General features: G+C 41.1%; 1 protein-coding gene across 1 annotated transcript in view; it reads left to right on the plus strand.

Moving 5' to 3' along the window:
• The window catches only part of faf1 (Fas (TNFRSF6) associated factor 1), a 111,635-nt gene that overhangs the window by 43,995 nt on the left and 47,448 nt on the right, over positions 1-20,192 (plus strand). The window contains exons 9-12 of the mRNA XM_079641107.1: positions 8,589-8,684; positions 9,988-10,111; positions 10,226-10,289; positions 10,389-10,470. Of these exons, the coding sequence (XP_079497233.1) occupies positions 8,589-8,684; positions 9,988-10,111; positions 10,226-10,289; positions 10,389-10,470 (366 nt within the window). The remainder of the gene's footprint in view (positions 1-8,588; positions 8,685-9,987; positions 10,112-10,225; positions 10,290-10,388; positions 10,471-20,192) is intronic.

Here is a 20,192-nt window from a genome sequence, read left to right on the forward strand (position 1 = left end):
CCATTGTTGCCTTTTTGTTTATAGGAACAGTTTGCATTTGACATATGAAGAAGCACACTGTCTTTTTTTTGTTTTTGCATTTATTTGTTATTGTCCCATGGTTTACTTCATCACCGCAATGTTGACAGTACTAGTTAAAACTTGTTTGAGTTAATTGTACTCCAGGTGGATTTGTACAATTACTAAAAAAAATAGTAATTACAATCATCTAGCTGTGTCTTCCAATATCTCCTGATCCAGTGTTGAAGATAATGTTTTAGCAACAGTTGATATAAGAAGCCGACAGGACATTCACTTCCTGTTGGAAATATTCAAATGTAAGACCCGCCCCTTCTATTCCTTCGTCCTAAACCAAACAACGTCATCTCATTGGAGCCTTTTTGATTTACAGTCTGTCCTCCACACCTGTTGGGAGTGATTGACAGCCAGTGGGACATCCTTATTACACCCCCACATCGCCTCAAACCCCCCCCCCCCCCCATCATCCTTCATTCTGGGCAGTAATTGCTGACATTTATGCAGTGTTTCATGGTGTTTGCTAATGTATTAATGCTGCAGAGCCTCGCCTTGTAGGCCAGCACCTTCCTCCAGTTCCCAGCTGGCATTAATGGAATCCTTCTTCTACCTGATAGGGGTCCTATTAAACCCTGGATTTATTGAAGGGGGGAGGGGGGGGGGCTGACGGTTTCGTAGCAACAGGGCTCAGCGATAAGCTCTGTCCCCTTGTGCGATATGCTGCCTTCAGGTGACATTCAGCACCAAGTTAGTCTGTCAGTCTCATGTTTTCATCTCCTCTAACTGTTGGGATGCGTTCTGTAAAGCTCACATCTCACTGACATGGTTGTTTTTTTAAAGCAGCAAACATTAACGTGGTTGGAGGTAGATAGTCTTCTCCCCCAATTGGAAGGTCGTTGGTTCGATCGCCAACACATGCAGACAACATGTTGATGTGTCTTTGGGGCGACATCCTGCAGCCTGTGCCTCTGTACGGATGTGGGTAAATGCAGACTAAATAAGATAAGAAGACCCTTTATTAAAACCCAAGCGGAAACGCCACTCTGTATTGTATGCACACACATTAGAAATATACGGATATGGTATGAATACAGATACACAATCACATGCATTTTTATAGACGTAAAGGTCTGATTGGGTCTTGAACCGGCGACCCTTCAGCTCCCAAGACAAGTCCCCAAAGAATGAGCTACTGCCACTCCCAAATCCATTTGCCATTTCTTGCCATGTCTCATAACTGATCCAACAGTCCTTTATGTATGCCTACCGTAGCCTCTTGCTGTATTTGCATTTGTTTGTGTGCGTACATATATAACAAGCACTGATACTGATCTGCAGCCAGCCTGAAACACGGAAACCAACAGGTGGTAAGGGTGGGACACACCTGCTTCTTTTTTGGGCCTTCGACTCCCTATTTCTTACCCATGTTCTCCGTACTTCCTTCCTCCACCCATCTCCTTCCCCTTCCCTGTCTTCTCTTCCCCACGTTTGCTCTCCGTCCTCCCCTCGCTGCATCAAAGGCAGAGCGGTGTAAGGTGGTACTGTGGTTGTGGTTGCCTTCAGTGCAGCTGTCAGTAGTAATTATCTCACACTCACAGCCAGACACCTAATCCAAACACTGCCTACACTAGAAAGGGAAAAAAATGAAACACAGAAAGAATGAAGGGAGAGAAAGAAGGAGAAGAAAGGGTTGGAAGGGAAGAGGGAGAGGAAGGGAGGGGGAGAAAATTATTCCCCTGTATCGGCCCCTGAATGCTTAGAGCCTCAATGCAAGTGTTAATTAAAAGAATCCAAAAAAGAGAAGCCCGTTTCTTTTGTGTGGAGATGTGGGAGAGGGTCATTTGGGGGGGTTAACCTCGTCCCCCCCCCCCCCACCCCCGTGCCCTGCGGCGCTTCAGCCTTGTTTCCACGTTTTACCGCTGAGCCGCCGAGCTGCACTTGTGTCCCTCAACATCAGGTGAAGCCACGGGGTCAGAGCGAAGGAGAGGATTGAGAGGCACTCGACTCATTTCTCTCCTTCACCTCCCCTCCTTGCATCCATGTCAGCTCAAACCCCTCCAGGCTGCCTTTGACGGGGGAAGTGATCAACTTTATTTATACACTTATTAGGCCCTCAGACGAAAGCCTCTCATTGTGAGGAGTTGGGGGGGGAAAGGGTTTACGGGGATGCTCTCGGCAGACGCTGTTAAGATTCTCACGTTTGATTGCCACTGGATTGAGGAATGGGCAGAATAGACTTGGGGCCGTGCCTTCACATCCTTCAGGATCAGACCCTGTATGTCTTTGTCCCGCTCAATACCTACAACGCTCTCTCAGAGATAATTCCACCCTCAGGCCTGAGAGCCATCGTGTCCTCAGTAACGTCTCCTAAGTCACAGTTGTCTTTTTCTTTCCTTAAACAAAAGAGTTTTTCTAACTTGGAGGAATCGGGTTTTTCTTCCATCACTTTGTAAAGTTCTCAAATAATCTGACTAACAGCAACGGACTACTTTTTTAGTTAGTCTCTTAGTGCTTATTCAACTCAGACCCACCATGTCTCAAACTATTTTAGTCACAGTCAAAGTTCTCCTTTGTTCAGCAAAAAAGTAGTCGTACCTAACTTTACTGTTTTGGGAATGATGCTAATATCCAATATTTTGTAAAGAAATCTAGAAAGTATATGAATAACACATAGTCTAATTAATAGGATCAGACTTTACATTAATTAGAGTCAGAGTTAATTAAACCCTCAGGCCTGAGAGCCATCATGTCTTAAATAACGTTTATTCTTCCATTGAACAAAAAAGTATCGCTAGCTGTTGTTGGGATGATGTTTATGTTTCATCGAATTGTTAAGTTCTCTGGCAAAATATGAACAACACATGGTTTATTAACAGGACCAGACTAACTTAATTACAGTTATTTCTAATTAAACAGACCTGAGACCCACCATTTCCTAAATAACGTCTCCTGAGCCACAGTTGTCTTTTCCTTTCGTTAAACCAAAAGGGTTTTCTAACTTTACTTTTGGGGAAAGTAATGTTTGTCTTCCATCACTTTGCAAAGTTCTCTGGATCACTTTACTAAATTAGATAGTCTCTAATTCATCCCTCAGGCCTGAGACCCATCATGTCTCAAATGGCGTCTCTTAAAGGTCTACTAAAATAGATTTATATTGTTCAATGTTCCAAACTCACATTGGTTTCTCAGACAGCATCTCTGTATAGTTTGTGTGTTCACCCTCTGTCCTAAACGGCTTGTTGGAGCTCCTGGAGCGCTGGAGACGCTGTAGTACATATGCCAGGCCTGTAGATGGTGCTGTTCTCACAGAATCAGCCCATGATGCAAAGACAGTGTTACATTGAGTGAAATGAGGAATGGCTAAAATGCATGATCTGTTTGGTATTTTGAAAAATAAAAAGTATAAATATGCCTTATATAGGTATGGTCCTACACTATATTATTCAAGTATAGCATGATAGGTCCACTTTAGTTAGTGTGTCAGTGCTAATACAATCTCATGCTTGAGACCGGCCATGTGTTTAATGGCATCTATGTGTTGAGCCATTGTTTTTGTTTATTTTGTTGAACAAAAAGTATCGCTTACTAACTTCTCTGTTGTTTACTAGCTAGTCTCTCAGTGCATATTTAACCCTCACGACTCAGATGGCACCTCCTTAAGTCATAATTTTCTTTTTCTTTCGTAAAACCAAAGATATGACTAACTAACATTAGTTTAACTTGCTTTTTCCCGTTACTTTATAAAGTTCTTTGGCGAAATATGAATAACCAAACTACTGAATTAGTTAGTCTCTCTTTGCCAATTCAACCCATAGGTCCGAGACCCATCCTCTTAAATGGCCTCTCTTTAAGTCACAGTTGTCTTTTTCTTTCGTTCAACACAAACTGTTCCTAACTCACTTTACTTCTATTGTTGGGAGAATAATGTTTTTGTTCCATTACCTTGTAAAGTTCTGTAGAAAAATATGAATAACCCATAATCTAATGACCAAGACCATTGGTCTAACTGAGTTAGAGTTAAGTTACACGAGGCAATTCAGATGAGTGTTCTTCGTAGGTGTTCCTCAGTTGTCCTCGCTGTGACGCTTACACACTTGTCAGGAGTACACTCGCTACTAATCGGTTGAACACAGGAAATACAATCTGTTTCTTCTGTTATCTCTGCGTACACCTGTGTCACTGTCTCAGGGTTGATTGACTGTTTTAGGCCTCTTAGAAAAGATGTGAATCTGGTGAGAAAGAAACGTCATATTTTCGTATATACATGTGTTTAGTGTTAGCTTTACCCTTTAGCTGTGATGTCACTCTTTGTTTGTGTAGTTTCATCGTTGCATGGCAGTCTAGCCTCTGCTTTTTTTGAGCGGTTTTCTGGGCTTGAGACAACACCGAGAGGGAACACTCATCAGGATATTATTCATTCTCTAACTGTCAAGGGAGATGCTGCGTTTCTCATATCTTCTCCTTGGTTACTGAGCTGCTGGGAATTTAAGACGCAGTGGTTCAAATCGTAATCAATATAGTCAACAGTGTTTTTCTCAGGGTGCAGTGATTTGTAAAATGGTTGTTTTTGTCCTGGGGATCAGAAGAGTTCATTATCTCAGTTAATTAAACATTCTTTTAAAATAAGTAATATTTTTACAGTATATAATATACATTTAACAACAATGACAATAGCTATTCTTCTTCTTCTACTACGTTTTCTTCTTCTACTTCTAGTTTGTCTTCTTCACAATATTATTATAATTAATAGTCTATCTAATTATACAGTATGTTTCCTGCTAAATCCAATTACCTATTGATGCAAAAGCATGCTTGAATGTCTGTTTAAGTTACCCTAGTGAAAAACAACAACATGAAGTACCAAATATCATATTTCAATTACCATGAAGCAGTCATCCTCAATCGAAGTTATTAATGGGATAGACACTTCTAATAAAAACATTAGGGTTAAAATCTCCAACTCTAGACACATTTTCGTCTTATTTCCCAACTAGGGGTGCAACAACTAATCGACTTAATCGATTAACAAATTAGTTGGCAACTATTTCAGTCGTCGATTCGTTGGTGACGTCATCACATGTGTTCTACACCCCGTTAAGCTCCAACGTTATCGCTCTTTTTTTTATCGGTACAGGAGACATTTAAAACATGTCATATGTATTATTGCTACATAAACATTATATCGCAGTCTTAGTGTCGCCAACTCCGTTTCTAATATGCAATATGACTACAAAATGCGTCTATAAATTATTTTCGATCTTCCCAATTCAGACGAGAGATCTCTCCCCCGCCTGCTTGCGAGGGGGCGGGGCAGTTTACACACACACACGCAGCTGCTACATGAAGCAACACACACACATGGAGGAGATGGCGGAGAGAACGCGCTCCGAGGTGTGGTTAAACTTTACCCGTCTCGATGTGGACAATGCTCGTTACCAAAAGTGCAATAAGAGTTTAGCATGTAAGGGCGGTAACACGAGCAATTTGTCTAAACATTTAGCAAAAGTGCTCCACATCCAGACGGAGGAATGCACCGGGTTCCACTCATACTTGTCAACCCTCCCGATTTTCGCGGGAGACTGCCGATTTCATTGCCCTCTCCCGGTTTCCTCCCGGGGTCAAATTTCTCCCGATTTCTGACAAAGTCAGACTTACTCAGGACTGTTTCCACTCGGACTTTAATACAGCTACACCATTGTTTGGTTTCCATGGTAACAAGTCTCTTTGGTAGCGCGGCGCAACTCAAAGTCTGAGAGGGTGAGGCAGATAGTCACAGAAAACAAAACAAAAATCGACAACTACTCTACTCTCTGCTCACTCCTTTCCTGCCCACACATATGCTCCATCAAGGACGGTGCTACAGGCCGCAAGGCAGTGCACTTAGAACTACAATATAAGCATGTTAATGTTAATCTAACTGCTCCGGCGATCCACTAGCACCCCCCCCCCCCCCCATTTTGCATTTTCTCTCAGGTCTCAAGGTTGGCAAGTATGGTTCCACTGTCTTTCTAGCAGCTCTGTAGCCCCGTCCACGAGTAACGTTTCCACGCCAGGTGTTATGTATGCTAGCAGCAACACACAGAGTTAACTCAATGATACAAACATGGGTTAATGATTAGAGGTAACTGAGTTATTTATTTGGTTAAAGTTTCAGCTATTCTGTTTACAGTTCTGTCATCACATTATTTAATATGATTTGTTAAAACATTGTTGTTTCTTTTGATGTGAAATATTATGCATTTAATTAAAATAAAAAGCAATGTTAGTTTTGTTCACAATTTGTTTAGTTATTTTACCTTATTTCTTGTCAAAAGAACCGTTAATACTATCGTTAAAAGGACCGGATCGATAAGCAGTATTGATATAAGTAGTAGTACAGTTAAAAACCTTAACGATCCGAATAATCGATTAATCGTTTCATTAATCGATTATCAAAGGAGTCGTTTGTTGCAGCCCTATTCCCAACACCAGTTGCCTTCAGTCACGCGTGTCGCTCAACCACCACTACTGTCCAAATGTTTTTTGTTCGCTGCAGCAAACTTACTTTTCTAAACATTGAAAAGATAAGGAAGTGTGGAAAGATGGATAGCCGACTGTGAATGCCCCTTTTTAAAAGAAACATGGTCTTCATCAGGGTCCAGGTAAACAGCAGTGCTCACAAGTAAGTCCATGTTGCTGACAGGCTCTAGTGGTTACACTGTTGTGAGCTGCTATAGAAGCGGGGGCCAGCGTGAGGAGCCACTCTTCCTTCAGAGAGAGAAACTCCGTGAGGTCCGTGTAGCTCTTTTCAGACTCAATTGGCGTTGCGTGTAATCGTCTCCCGATTCAACCGCGTCCAGCTGCTCTTTGTGTGTCTTAGCGGGCGACAATGGAGCAGATCACGAGACCTCTGCAGGGAGACACAGCTTCTCTGCCGCTGCCCTGCTGTTTAGAAGTTCACTCTCCCAGAAAACTATTTGCATCTGGGCTTCTGTTACGCTCTGCTCTCAACAATTAGTGCCTCAGTGGATGTATTGTTGCGTTATTGTGACAAGTACCAGTATGTTCAGGCTAGAAGTCACGGCTGGATTGTTACCAGTCCTGCGTTTGGTGGTCACAATTTGAGGGAAAGAAACCTTAAGTGTGATTATTTTTGACTGATAGTCCAAAAGGGAATGATTGTCTTTGAAACATTCTTCACATGATTATTAAAAAAGTTATTCAAATGATCTTGTAGTCTGTAGTTAGGAGGATGTGTACCAAGTAAGATGTTCTGTAGAATGATATTTTCACATATTGATTGTGCGGTGGTGGCGAAGTCGATAGGGACTTGGCTTGGCAACTGGAAGGTCACCAGTTCAAGTCCCGGCAAGACCAAGTGCTACCAAGTGCTACCGAGGTGTCCCTGAGCAAGGCACCGTTCCCTACACTGCTCCCCGGGCGCCGTACATAATGGCAGCACACTGCTCCTAACGCTAGGATGGGTCAAATGCAGAGAAACAATTTCCCCACAGGGATTAATAAAGTATATCAAAATCAAAAAAAATAAATAAATAAATAAATATTTCACTTAATGTGATTTGCATATTAACGATTTTGATAATACTTGCATTACATGTGCAGCCCTTGTGGTCACTGTGACAAGAAGGTGTCTTCATGTTGAATATATAAGTTGCATGTTGGTAGTTAGATGATGGGGGGGCATCGACCTTAAATCCTGCTCTTTTAAAGGCGGGTCTCTTCAGTTTTACTGCAAACTGCCTCGCCTGTATTATTGCCATCCCTCGGGTCTCAGCCAGGAGACAGCAGCTGTAATGAGTCCCCGCTGAACGCTGACATTTACAGTCCTGCCTTTGGATTTGGGAGCTCATTAGTCAGGTGTTCTCTTACTACAAAACCACCATCACAGCCACTGCAGGTGTTCATGAACCTCATCATGCTTTCCCTCTTATTAGAGAAGTGAGAAGGCTGTGTTTGGAAGTCATTAATCAATCCTGCACGGTCAGGTACTCTCAAAAAAGTCCTGTAACGGCAAAAAAGAAATACATTAAAAACATATCCTCAGTTGTACATGGGTAAACATTAACGAAATGTTGGCCGGCAGCGAGAGATATAAGAAATGAAATGACTGTGCAGTATTTTTAACATCTTAAACTGATAATATTATCAAAGTCATCTCCTACCAGGTTTTTCTTTTAAAATCTGAAAGCTTGTCTGTGATTGTTTTCAATTGAGCACGACCAGAATCATGATTTTTATTTACGGAGAACCCAGCTTAAACCAGGGTTTTAATAAATAAAAGAAAGAAGTCTGTAACTGTGTGGTCCGAGTGTTTAAGGAGACTTACTTTAACTGGTCTTGATACTGAGGTATAAAGTGGTTTGTTTGAGAAACTAAGATTCCCAGTTGTTGTTTCGACAAAACTGGACTCTGCCATAAAGTGTCCGTATCATTTCTTTGGAAAGAAGAAATAATAACTCAATAGTAACTTTGAGTTGACGTATATTGGGGCAAGTAATCGAATATGGTTTAAGATGTCACACCACCAGTTGTCCTTCGTTGTTAGGCTAATGACTCTCCCTTTGTGTTTTTAGATGACGCTAGCTGTCTCTGGGATCACCTTTCCCTGCCATCACCTCAGTGTTTGTCGAAGGTCCTCAGCAGCCAATTCCCAGGAACCCACAGAAGAGGTACACACACACACACACACACACACACACACACACACACACACACACACACACACACACACACACACACACACACACACACACACACACACACACACACACACACACACACACACACACACACACACAGACACACACCTTGGCACTAAGTACACCATACTTACTTATATAACAGGGGAACAAAAATAATTGTATTAACAACTTCTGTCTGTTTAATTCTCAATATCGTTAAATCATTTGTTTAATGCAGCCATCTGTTTAAACTGCAGAGCTCAGATATTTAATTTTTCATAGTATTTGTCCTGTTCTGTTTGTACATGGCACAGCTCATGATTTGAGGTGTTTACTTGCAAGAAAGACCTCAGACATACAAAAGAATCTATATTTACCGTAATTCTCGGACTATAAGCCGCGCCTTTTTCCCCATTTTTCGACGCTGCGGCTTATATAACGGTGCGGCTAATCTATGGATTTTTACAGCTAACGGCCACTAGGGGACCTCCTAAATCTATGGATTTTACAGGTTACAGTCCACCACCTTTAACTCTATGGGCTCTATGGCCGGTCCGCGCCCCCCACCTTTAAGCGGCGGGCTCCAGCAGGAAAAGCTGGAGGCCGGAAAAGAGTGAGACAGGTAGCGCGCAAAAGTAAAAGTGGAACCGAGAGTGGTACGAGAGACAGAACGAGAGCAAGACAGACAGACATTACGAGAGCGAGACAGTTTGTCCCCGTACCACTGGTTGAAAACCACTGCTGTAGATCACTGCCGGTACGTGCGCTGGGAGCGCACCGTTTAAGTTTGAAAGTTGAAAAGTGTGTGTGTCTGAAACGCTATGTGATACAGTACAGTTTACACAGCACATGTTCTGGAGCTACTATTGCACTAAATGCTAACACTTGAATACGTTATGCAAATATGCAACTTGTTTGTTGAAATGTTAATAAATGGGAGCTTCCTCAAACAGCCATCTCTTTCTCGACAATCCCCTCTGTGCACGAACCCTTACATATGGTAATGAAACATTCAAACACCTGCGGCTTATAGTCCAGTGCGGCTTATATATGTACACATCATTCAATTTAACTGCTGCGGCTTATATTCAGGTGCGCCTTATAGTCCGGAAATTACGGTAGTCAACGATTACTTTGAGTAAGGTGTACGTATTTTTTCAAAGGTTCTATATTTGCTTATTTTTACAACTTGATTTCTCTCAATGTGTTTGTGTACGCACCATTACCCACCAATATAACTTGCTTGTACGTGTAAACCTCTAATAAACCTGATGCTGCTTCATGTCCACAGTGTGCAGATGTCCATATGGTCAGCGACAGTGACGCGGATGATTTTGAAGACGCGTCAGAGTTCGGGGTGGACGATTCGGAGATGTTTGGATTGGGATCCTCTACCTGTCGGAAAGCACCTATGAGTAAGTCAAGTGGAGCATTATTTGAGTTGTTAATTTCCGCTCCAGGTTTTGTATTGAACTCCAGGGCCATGCATCTCAGAGTTTGACAATAAAACCTTTTTTTTTTTTTTACAGTGCCAGAAAATAGTGAGAACGAAGCTGATGCCTTACTGCACTTTACTGCCGAATTTTCTTCAAGGTAGGAGCTAAACGTCAGGTTCTCATTTGAAAGACTTTGAAGACAAAAGAAAGCCGGCATGTAACAATGTCTTTATGAACTGATCTTTGTGTCCCTAAGGTATGGAGAGACCCACCCAATGTTCTTCATCGGGACTTTGGAAGCTGCGTCTCAAGAGGCCTTCTACGGCAAAGCCAGAGATGTAAGTGAGCTGAAATGTTTTAATGTATTAAGATACTGTGCACAATCTTACATATCTTTGTCACTTAAAAGTCAAACGATTGAAGTGTAAGATTTTTCTAGTGTTGGTTTGAGGCCCTATTAGGTTTTTTCAGTTTTTCCTTTCCTGTAGTGTGTTATAGGTTTTAGTGCATGTGAATGGTGAATTAGACTCCTTTGTTTACTGTTACAAAGGGACATCACTAAGTAGCACTCACACTTTGTTTTGGATAGGCTAAGGGGCGGGACATCTCGTCGCTGGTTGACCAATCCAGGGTGTCTTAAAAAGTATTAAAAGATGATAAATCAATTTAGCGAAAATGAAGGCTATTAAAAAGTATTAAACGGCATTTTCTAAGGTGTTACATTTTGTAGCTTGTTTTCAATAAGTATCTAAATGGTCCAAAGAGGTTGTGTTCTACAGTCTGCCTGAATGTAATCATGGCGTAGGTGTGTAGTGTGATTCTGTGTAGTTTATTTATGGCATCCCGTTGGATTTGACGTCATCTGAACAGGACATCGCACGCTCACTGCTTGATAGCGCGCGGAGGTCCGTTTACGCCGGTTGCTAAGCAACATCGTTATGGGGAAATGCAAGTTAGCGGCCAAATGGTTGGAAGATAAGGAGGAAGGACAATCAATACTGAATATAGTCAATGTGAGGTGAAGTGTGTCGCCAAGGTAACCGGTTAAAACTCCAAGTGGAGATGAGGTCTTAAAATGTTTGGAAAGGGTCTTAAAAAAGGTTTTACATTTGACTTCAGGACTCCTGCATATACCCTGATAATCACATCAGAGCCGGCCAGCAGACCAATCAGAGCAGACTGGGCTCTGGTTTCAGACAGAGGGTGAAAAGAGAGGCTGCAGCACAGGCAGTATGAGAACAATAAAGAGCTTTTGAACATTAAAGCATGGAGACATGTCAAAAAAAGCACAAAATATGGACCTGAAAATGAGCCGAATATGTTCCCAATGTCATCCCTTCTTTGTGTAGACCAGCCGCTGCTTTTGAAATTGTATTTTGTTATCAGTTTTCCTTACATAACTCATCACATAGGAGAAACACAAACTGAGAGCACTCTTATTCATCTGTCGAGGGAGATGCTGCTTCCCTCACATCTTACTGAGGTAGTGGGAAGTTAAGATACAGTGGTTAGTATTATAATCAATTTATAGTATACGCCGTATGTCTGCAGTGTATTGTGTGTGAACGGATCTTCCTGTCCGAAGAAATGCATTTTATTTTATTAGTTTAGCTAAATCTCTATGTCAACACACCAACACAATAAAAAGATGGAATATAAAAGAGAGTAGAGGTACCTTGTCAGGGATTTTGCTTCTTATCAGTACTCTCCAGTAGGCTCGGGCGGATCTATTTATAACTTCATACATTCCCGACGTGTCACCTGGGTATATGAAGTATTTGTGTTAAAGCGGAGCTGCTTGTCACTCAAATGAGAAAACCATGTCCTTCTTTAAAAAACAAAGCCCACATTAAAGGATCCTGATGCTATCGCTAAGGCTAACCCCCTTCACTTTAATCATTAGATGGCAAGCAGAACATGGCCTTTAAGCATTTATTCACTTAAGAATATACTAAACTGTGCTTTGTTAACAGCCATAACGCAAACTAACTGTTTCTTTTGTGACATATTATGGTTTAAAAAACAATTCAAAACTACATTTAAAATATCCCAGATGCTGAAAGAGAGAGAGAGAGAGAGAGATCCCAGGTTTCAAGGAGGTTGATGACCTCTCAAGACTGAGAGTACTCCTAGGAGAAGGAGACAAGGCACACCTTGCTGCCCGATATGTATACACATGCCACAACCTGAGGGACAGTGAATGAGACTCACACACACACACACACACACACACACACACACACACACACACACACACACACACACACACACACACACACACACACACACACACACGCACGCACACGCGTTGAAATGTAATTTTATCACTGTATATATATATCATCAATAATATGTAAACATTTGAAATGTATGTTAATGTTGTTAGTTATTTTGTATTGTGATGCTTTGGCAACATTCTTTAATTTGACTTTCATGCCAATAAAGCCCCTTTGAATAGAGAGAGAGAGAGAGATCAAAATACATATATTTAAAAAGTGGAACAGAGTTCACAATTAAAAATAAAATAGTAAACAATATCAAAAATTCTCGATAATTAAAATGTTCTTTTAAAAAAATACTCTAGTAGCAGGAATATAGGCTTATATTTTAGGGTTATTGACAAACCAACTGAAACCCTGATAGAGAGTCTCTGTATCAGTTTAACCGTAAAAGGAGCGTCTGTGTTTTTCACAGAATAAAAAAATCATACATATGGGATTTCTTAAATAACCCGTTCATGCTATGATACCTTCATGCAGCCCAAGCCTATTCACTAGTTGGTCTATTTTGCCGACTTGATCTGGTGGTTACACAATCCTCTCGTAATATAGACAGCCATGAAGAATTCCTTCTGAGATCTCATTAGAGGTGGACTGCAATGTGTTTCATAAGAAGCAGTTGGTGTCCTTGGTAAAGTATATTCACCAAAGTCAGGTCTCCCTTTGCTTACTGGAATGCTACATTGGCCTCCCTGCTGTCTTATGAGTGGTTTTATTTATTTGTTCGACACAGAGCTTTTGTTTTTCTGAACGCAGCCTTAGTATACAATTAGTGTTAACACCAAGAGAAACAAACACACTTAAACCTGAGGGTCATTTAATAATGATTACAAACATTCCCTTATCTTATCTTATCTTAAAATGCATGACTTTTTAGCCTTAATTCTATTCAGATGTATTTATGAATGTGATATGACTTTGACTTAATGATGCTGCATTATAACATACAAAACCAAAGGAGACCAAATCATCTAAGAGCTCTAAAACAAATCACATATGCCTATCACTGAATTACGCTGAATTTAATTAATAAGGAGGAACAAAATAAATGTAAACAAGATTGACATTAAAATCCTCTACTTCTGACAAACCGTTAATGACCTTTATTTGCAGAGTGTTGGCAATAATGGGGGTCCGTCCTCACTGTGTTTACTGTTACGTCCCCCCCCCCCTCTGTGTAACGCTGTGTGGAGAAGGCTTTATAGCCACATTGATATCATTCCCTCAAAACCCTCATCACATTTTCACCCCGACAGCTGAGGCTTTATTTTTAGCTGTCCACTTTTCCCGCCTTGTTTTTTGGCTTTTGTCCTTTTAAGGGATGCTTGTATCAACTGACAGCTTGTGTGGATTACAGCCTTATTAGACTGTGAGGACACAGCAAGATGTGAGGGGGGTTCAGACCACCAGAGAGGGAGGAAGGGATGACACCAGGGCACAGAACAGAATAAAATGGGGTCTGAGAGGAGAGGAAGGGGGGAAGAAGTCAGAGGAGGGAAGTGAGTGAGAAGGAGAGGAATGAAAACATGAGAGGTTGAAGTGATGTAAAAAGTGTGGGATAAACAAAGAGGGAAACAACGTGAAGAGGAGCTTGGCGTGTCGCCTGCTTTCGGCTGATCTCCTCTCCTAAGCCAGCACAATATGGCCGACGTCTCCCTGGTGTTCGCACACTCTGTACCGTACCACTGTGCTCTACACGGCGCGAGGGCAGAGAAAAGTATTCATTTTCACTGTATTTCGTTGTATTCTGGGTGAGCTTGACTTAGTCTGCCAACTGTGCCGTGGTTAGAATGGCTTTAGGGAAGCCGGAGAAAGAACTCCGCTCGAAAACAGAAGCTATTTGATCTGCTCTGTGTTTGTCCTGTTTTGTCACAAGCGTCCTAGACGACAGGACAAAACATGCTGCTTTCTGACGGTTTCATTACACAGTAGCTATATGTGCGCGACTACGCACTCCCTTCTCCGCCGTCCACCCCTTCTTCTGCTCTTTGGCTCCATTTGAAAAGGTGGTTTCTGTGTTCCCCTCGCAGAGAAAGGCCTACTTCATTAAGGGGATATTGGAAAAAGGGCAGATTTGACTGTGGGTTTCTAAACAGAGGAATCAGTCTCACTCTCTCAAAGCCTGGGAGAGGCTAATCACTAAGCAAAACACTACATTTGATGAAGTGTTTCTGAAGGTGTGTGTTGGGGGACTGTTGAGATAGACTCAATCCATCCTTAATGAAAATGCTTTGGGCTGCTGAGCTGAGCTGAGCTGAGCTGAAGCCTCTCGGGGATCAGCGGTTAGTCGGGGAGATAGGCCACCCATCACTAACCACGATCCGCTCTAAGTCCCCATCGACGCGCTTGTTAATCACTCTAACCCCACTCTGCTTCCCTCTCCTGTCTGCCACACACAAAGACACATCAAAATTCATAGCCTTGCTGGAGAGGGGAGTTCAGGGGATTTATCAGCGCCAAGTATCCGCTTTAAAAAAAAACCTGCAGTAGCCTCGCCGAGTCAAGAGCAGAGCGGGGAAGGATGTTCATTTATCTGTCAGATCTCGGGCTGGAAATCACAATCAACACCCTTTAATTGTGTCTGAACAGTAGAGTTGAAAAGACAGGAAGTAATAGCCTTTGTGTACTGCTTGGACATTTTATTTATTTAAAACGTATGTAAGAATTATTGTGCACGCTTTATCCGTTAATTTAGCGATTTTCATTCAAGGGTAACTAGTTTCAATAATGCCAAAAATGTAATGATGGTTATTATTATTATTATTAAAAAAGTATACGATTATTTGATGTAATTCTTCATCTTACACTTGTGGCGTTACTTAAGTAAGCTGCACTAAGAGCTATAATATTTTGGGAGGCGTTACAAATATAGGGGGTTAAATACACTCGTGATTTATCGAAGGCGTCTGAAATAATTCCTTTCATGCAGACGGAGTAAATCAGTAGAAGTGATGGTTAGAATATATAAATATATTTCCTTCATGTGAATATATTTAAGATACATTTTATTACCCTAACCATTAGTAAGGCAAGGCAATGAAAACCTTAAAAGCATTAGGATAACAGCCAAAAGAGTTCACTAAAAATAAGATGAAATACTAGAAAAACATTGCGGTGTAATAAAGAGTTATTTGTTTTAATGAAAGGCAGCGACCAGAAAAGCCTGGATTTAAAAGAAGTGAAATAAGTAGTTAATCAGAAGTTGTTATAGCTAAAAGATAGCCAGTTAGCTTTAGCATGTGATTAGTTTAGTCAGTTAAACCGCACTTTGGATAGAGTTTCTGTCCCGTGTTCTCAGCCGCGTACAGAGCCTCCTGTGTGGCTGGTCATCGATCTGAATGTGTTTTCCCCGCCGTGTGTCCAAGGTCATTAGATCAGTCATTTGAGCTCTTCATTTCAAAGTGTTTGCTTTTCCAGACTGAGCCTGCCATGTGTAGAACATTCACTATCTGGACTCCCTGCTTCCTCTCTCACTGTTAAACATATCACACCTGTGATTAAAAGCCTCGTCTTGATGTGATACAAACACCAGCCGCAGGAAACGAGATGTTTATCAAACCATTAGCCGTCTGTCGGGGAGAAGCTAACATCCGAGCCTTAGCGTTCCCCTTTAAATTCCCACAAAGAGGCTTCCAATTTAAACTAAATAAGTCCACACAGTGCGATAATGTCATTGCAATTAAAGACAAGACATTTGAGACATCATTTGGGGTTTTGTTTGAATTAATATTAGCTTCAAGATGCAGAGTGCCCTCCACATCTGTGAATGTGACTTCATTTAGACTATTTAGATCAGGGGGGTCAAACTCAAATACACAGTGGGCCAACATTTAAAAATGGGTACTAGTCGAGGGCCGGACTGGTTCAATGTTTATTGCAGAACTTATTGAAATGAACTTATTGCACATATTAAACCTGGAACTAACAAAGCTTGAATGATTGCCTATAAAAACATACACACACACACACACACACACACACACACACACACACACACACACACACACACACACACACACACACACACACACACACACACAAAGCAGGCTTATGTTTAGCTGAACAGGTGTGAGGAAGGGCTATGGGGTCACTATCTGGCTCAGGTTGGACCCAGTAATTTAGCTGAGCGGAGGGATCTGCTCCTCCCCGCTCAGACAGGCAACACAAAAGATCTGAGGTGAAAGCGGAGAGGGAACAGAGGGGTACGGACAGTTTAACTGAGATGAAGGAGTTCAGTTGGCCAAAAAATGCCCACTTTGATTAGTCTTTACACTTGCTCTAATTGAGCATGCTTGTGTGTGAGTGTGAGTCCTTCCCTGTGTGGGGAAGTCTCTGCGCATGTCTTTATGTCTTCATTTCTTAATCACCCTTAGCACTAACATTAGCATTGGCTTTTCTTTCCGGGGTCCACACACATATATTTAAACACATATACACATAAACACAACAGACACACACACATTTCTCATTTCAATAACGACCAAATGTGGAAGTAAAATAATCATCCTTTAAACTAACATTAAGTCCAAACTAGAATCAAACACTTACTAAATAATGAATAACTAGCGTATACTACAAATACATATTCATTTGCAATCATTCATTTGTTGCTCTTAATATTGTCTGTCGCGGTAAATGGCTGTCTCCCTACTGCAACTATTTTATTCCAAAACCCAATAAACTAAGTTTAAAAAAACGAAACAAATAAATAGTCATTTGTAATAATACATATAATAGTAGAAATATAAAAATGTTTGTTGCACAGTGCTCAAAAATTCTTTACAGGTACATAAAGATAAATAGATCATATTAATAATAACATAAGTAGTCTTTTTTAAACATAAGCCCATGTCTGAAACTACCTTAAATTGTATATGTATCTATCCTGCACTGTTTAATCACAAGAAATTGGGTATTCAAAAATACAAATACAATATAATATAAATTAAGTCAAATTCTTTGCCAAGCGAGATTTCTACTTCCACCCTTGTTTACCTTTTTGTTTCTCACACATGAACTCATAGTTGATTGTATACATACATGCAGACACAGTTTTTATTCAGCAAATATTATTGTTGAATTGGAGATATTGTGTGAACCGAAGTTTTAAACCAATCTTTGGAACAATATGCAACATTGCATTTAGCTGACGCTTTTATCCAAAGTGACTTACAATAAGTGCATTCGACCAGGAAGATACAAACATGAAGAAAACAGAATCATATAAGGACATCAGGTTTCATAGAGCCAAAACATTTCAAGTGCTACTCAACTGGTTTTAGATAAGCCAGTCCTTTTATTAGTATATAAGTGCTTTTTTAGTCATTCTATCGCTCGAAGTGGAGTCCAAAGAGATGAGTTTTTAGTCTGCGCCGGAAGATGTGTAAGCTTTCTGCTGTCCTGATGTCGTTCACCAGCAATGTATTCCAATGGCTCTGTGCGAGGCTGTTTCCTGTATCATAGATATTTTCACATTAGTTAACATGAACCTTCTTTATTTCTCTGTTGACTGTAGAGAGATTCCCATCAAATCTACGGTGTCACTGTTACACTTCTGACAAACTCGACCAAGCACAGAAGCATGTCTGCATCTTCTCAGATTTCAAGATTCAACATTTCAAGGTTTTTATGGTCATGTGATCAAAGCTACAGTGTAGTTATGACAATGAAAATCTGAGGTCACAGGCTGCTCTAACAGTGCAACACAATAACACAGATAATAGTGCAAGTAAATACAAAAAAATAGAATATAGTAGAAATAGTCTATAAACAAGTAATTGGAATATTGCAGTGTTCATTTCGTCAACGAAAACTATGACGAAAGATGTTCTCCAACGACCTTTTTTACACGACTAAGACGAGACGATGACGAGCTAAAAATAGATTCTTGATAATAAAAACTATGACGAAATGTATATTTAGTTTTCGGAGACGAGACGGGACTAAGGTGTTAATGGTGGACTATCGGACATTCAAAATGCAGCATATTTTCCCCCGTCCGTCTTGTCTGTCAAAATGCATCTTACATTTCTAACTTGTAATATCATTATTTCCGCTCTTCACCCCAGAAGAGCGATCTTCCTGTGTCTCGTCTGTGTGTGGGGGGCGGGGCCTAACTCTCTAACTGTGTGCGGTGGGCGGGGCCTAACTCTCTCTCTGTGTGTGGGGGCTGGGGCCTAACGCTCTCTCTGTGTGCGAGGGGCGGGGCCTAACTCTCTGGCCGTTTCTCAATCGCGAGGATGCTGGCTTGGTAGTCGCGTACTTCCAAGTCACTTCCTTCAGAAACGAAGCAAGTATACTTCCAAGCGCTTCGGAAAACGAAGAAGAATGGAACAGGCCAACAAGTGTGCCACTCTCTCTAACGGTTTCAACATAAACTGTACCGAAAATCAATACCTCACGATGTCTATCTAATTATGAACTTGCTTTACTTTCACGGAACACATTTATGGTGGTAACAAATTTACCAAGGTAACACATTTACAAACATTACAAATGTTCTATGCCACTATATACTCACATTTAAATGTGTGCTGCGTCGGTTCAGCCATTCTCCACAAGGGTTTTTGAAATTGGTCCGTGCGCAAAGCATTGTGGGGATTTTAAGGACGCGAAGTCTACCCATGTGCAGCATCGAAATTTCCCCCAAACCAAGGATGCGGCCTCGGTGGAATTCCAAGTATGCTGGAGATTGGAACAGTCCTTCGGCGGCACTCGATGACGTAGCATCCTTGAAATATTGGCTTGGAAGCCAGTTTCCTCGAGATTGAGAAACGGCCACTCTCTCTCTCTCTCTCTCCCTTTGTGCGGGGGGCGGGGCCTAACAGACACGCTGCAGCGGCCTGCACACAGATTTTTAAGAGTAGTAGTACCGTTAAAAACCTTAACAATACCCATCCCTAGATATTACACAAGTAAAGTGTTAAGAGAGTGAAATGTTCCTTTACGAATTTCAGCACTTGATACCGTCACCTTGATTCCAATTTCAGATTCCTGTATTTACTGAATTAGTTTAAAGAGAGGAAACATTTTGACTAAAAGTTGACTCAAATGTAATGATTTTTCATCGACTAAAACTGGACTAAAACGTTTTCTTTCACTAACCCTAACCCTATGAAGGATCAAAAGGACTAAAATGTGACTAAAACTAATAACCACTTTCGTCTAAAGACTAAATCAGAAATAGCTGCCAAAATTAACGCTGGAATATTGATATATACAAGTTGCAAACAGATGAATGTTATGGATGTTCTTTCAAAAGTTCAGTTGTCTTCCATGTGTGTTGGGCCGTCAGTGTTTGTATCAGGTTTTTTTTTTTCATGTTGTAAACCTCTCCCTCCCCTCACACTCATTCCTCTCTCAAGACTGAATTTGCTTGTCTTCTCAGCATGAGTGTTTAATCTTTTCAGGGCCCGATGAATGAGTCCCCGGCTCCTTCTCTCTAGGAGCCCTGGAGATTATTCTAAAGCACTAATCGTTGAGCAAACACAGCAGTGCTCTCCCATTCCTATTCTACACAGGCCACAGTATAGCACAACTTCTCCTTTCACTTCCCCTCACGTTTTTACGCCCTGTGTAGATTTTTTTTTTTTGCTTTTTGGCGTACGTAGCCTAGATTACAGCTCCTGAGAAACAGACCTCTTGACTCCCCCCTTCCACAGTTGAAAAAAAGACTGAGAGTTTTTTTTTTTATTTGTTCTTATATAGCAAGAGAAGTGACATGTAATTTAGAGAGCATTATTTCCAACATTGTCCCCTGGAACCTTTTGTGTTTGTGGGTG

This window comes from Notothenia rossii (assembly GCF_949606895.1).
Source record: "Notothenia rossii genome assembly, chromosome: 1".
NCBI lineage: Eukaryota > Metazoa > Chordata > Actinopteri > Perciformes > Nototheniidae > Notothenia > Notothenia rossii.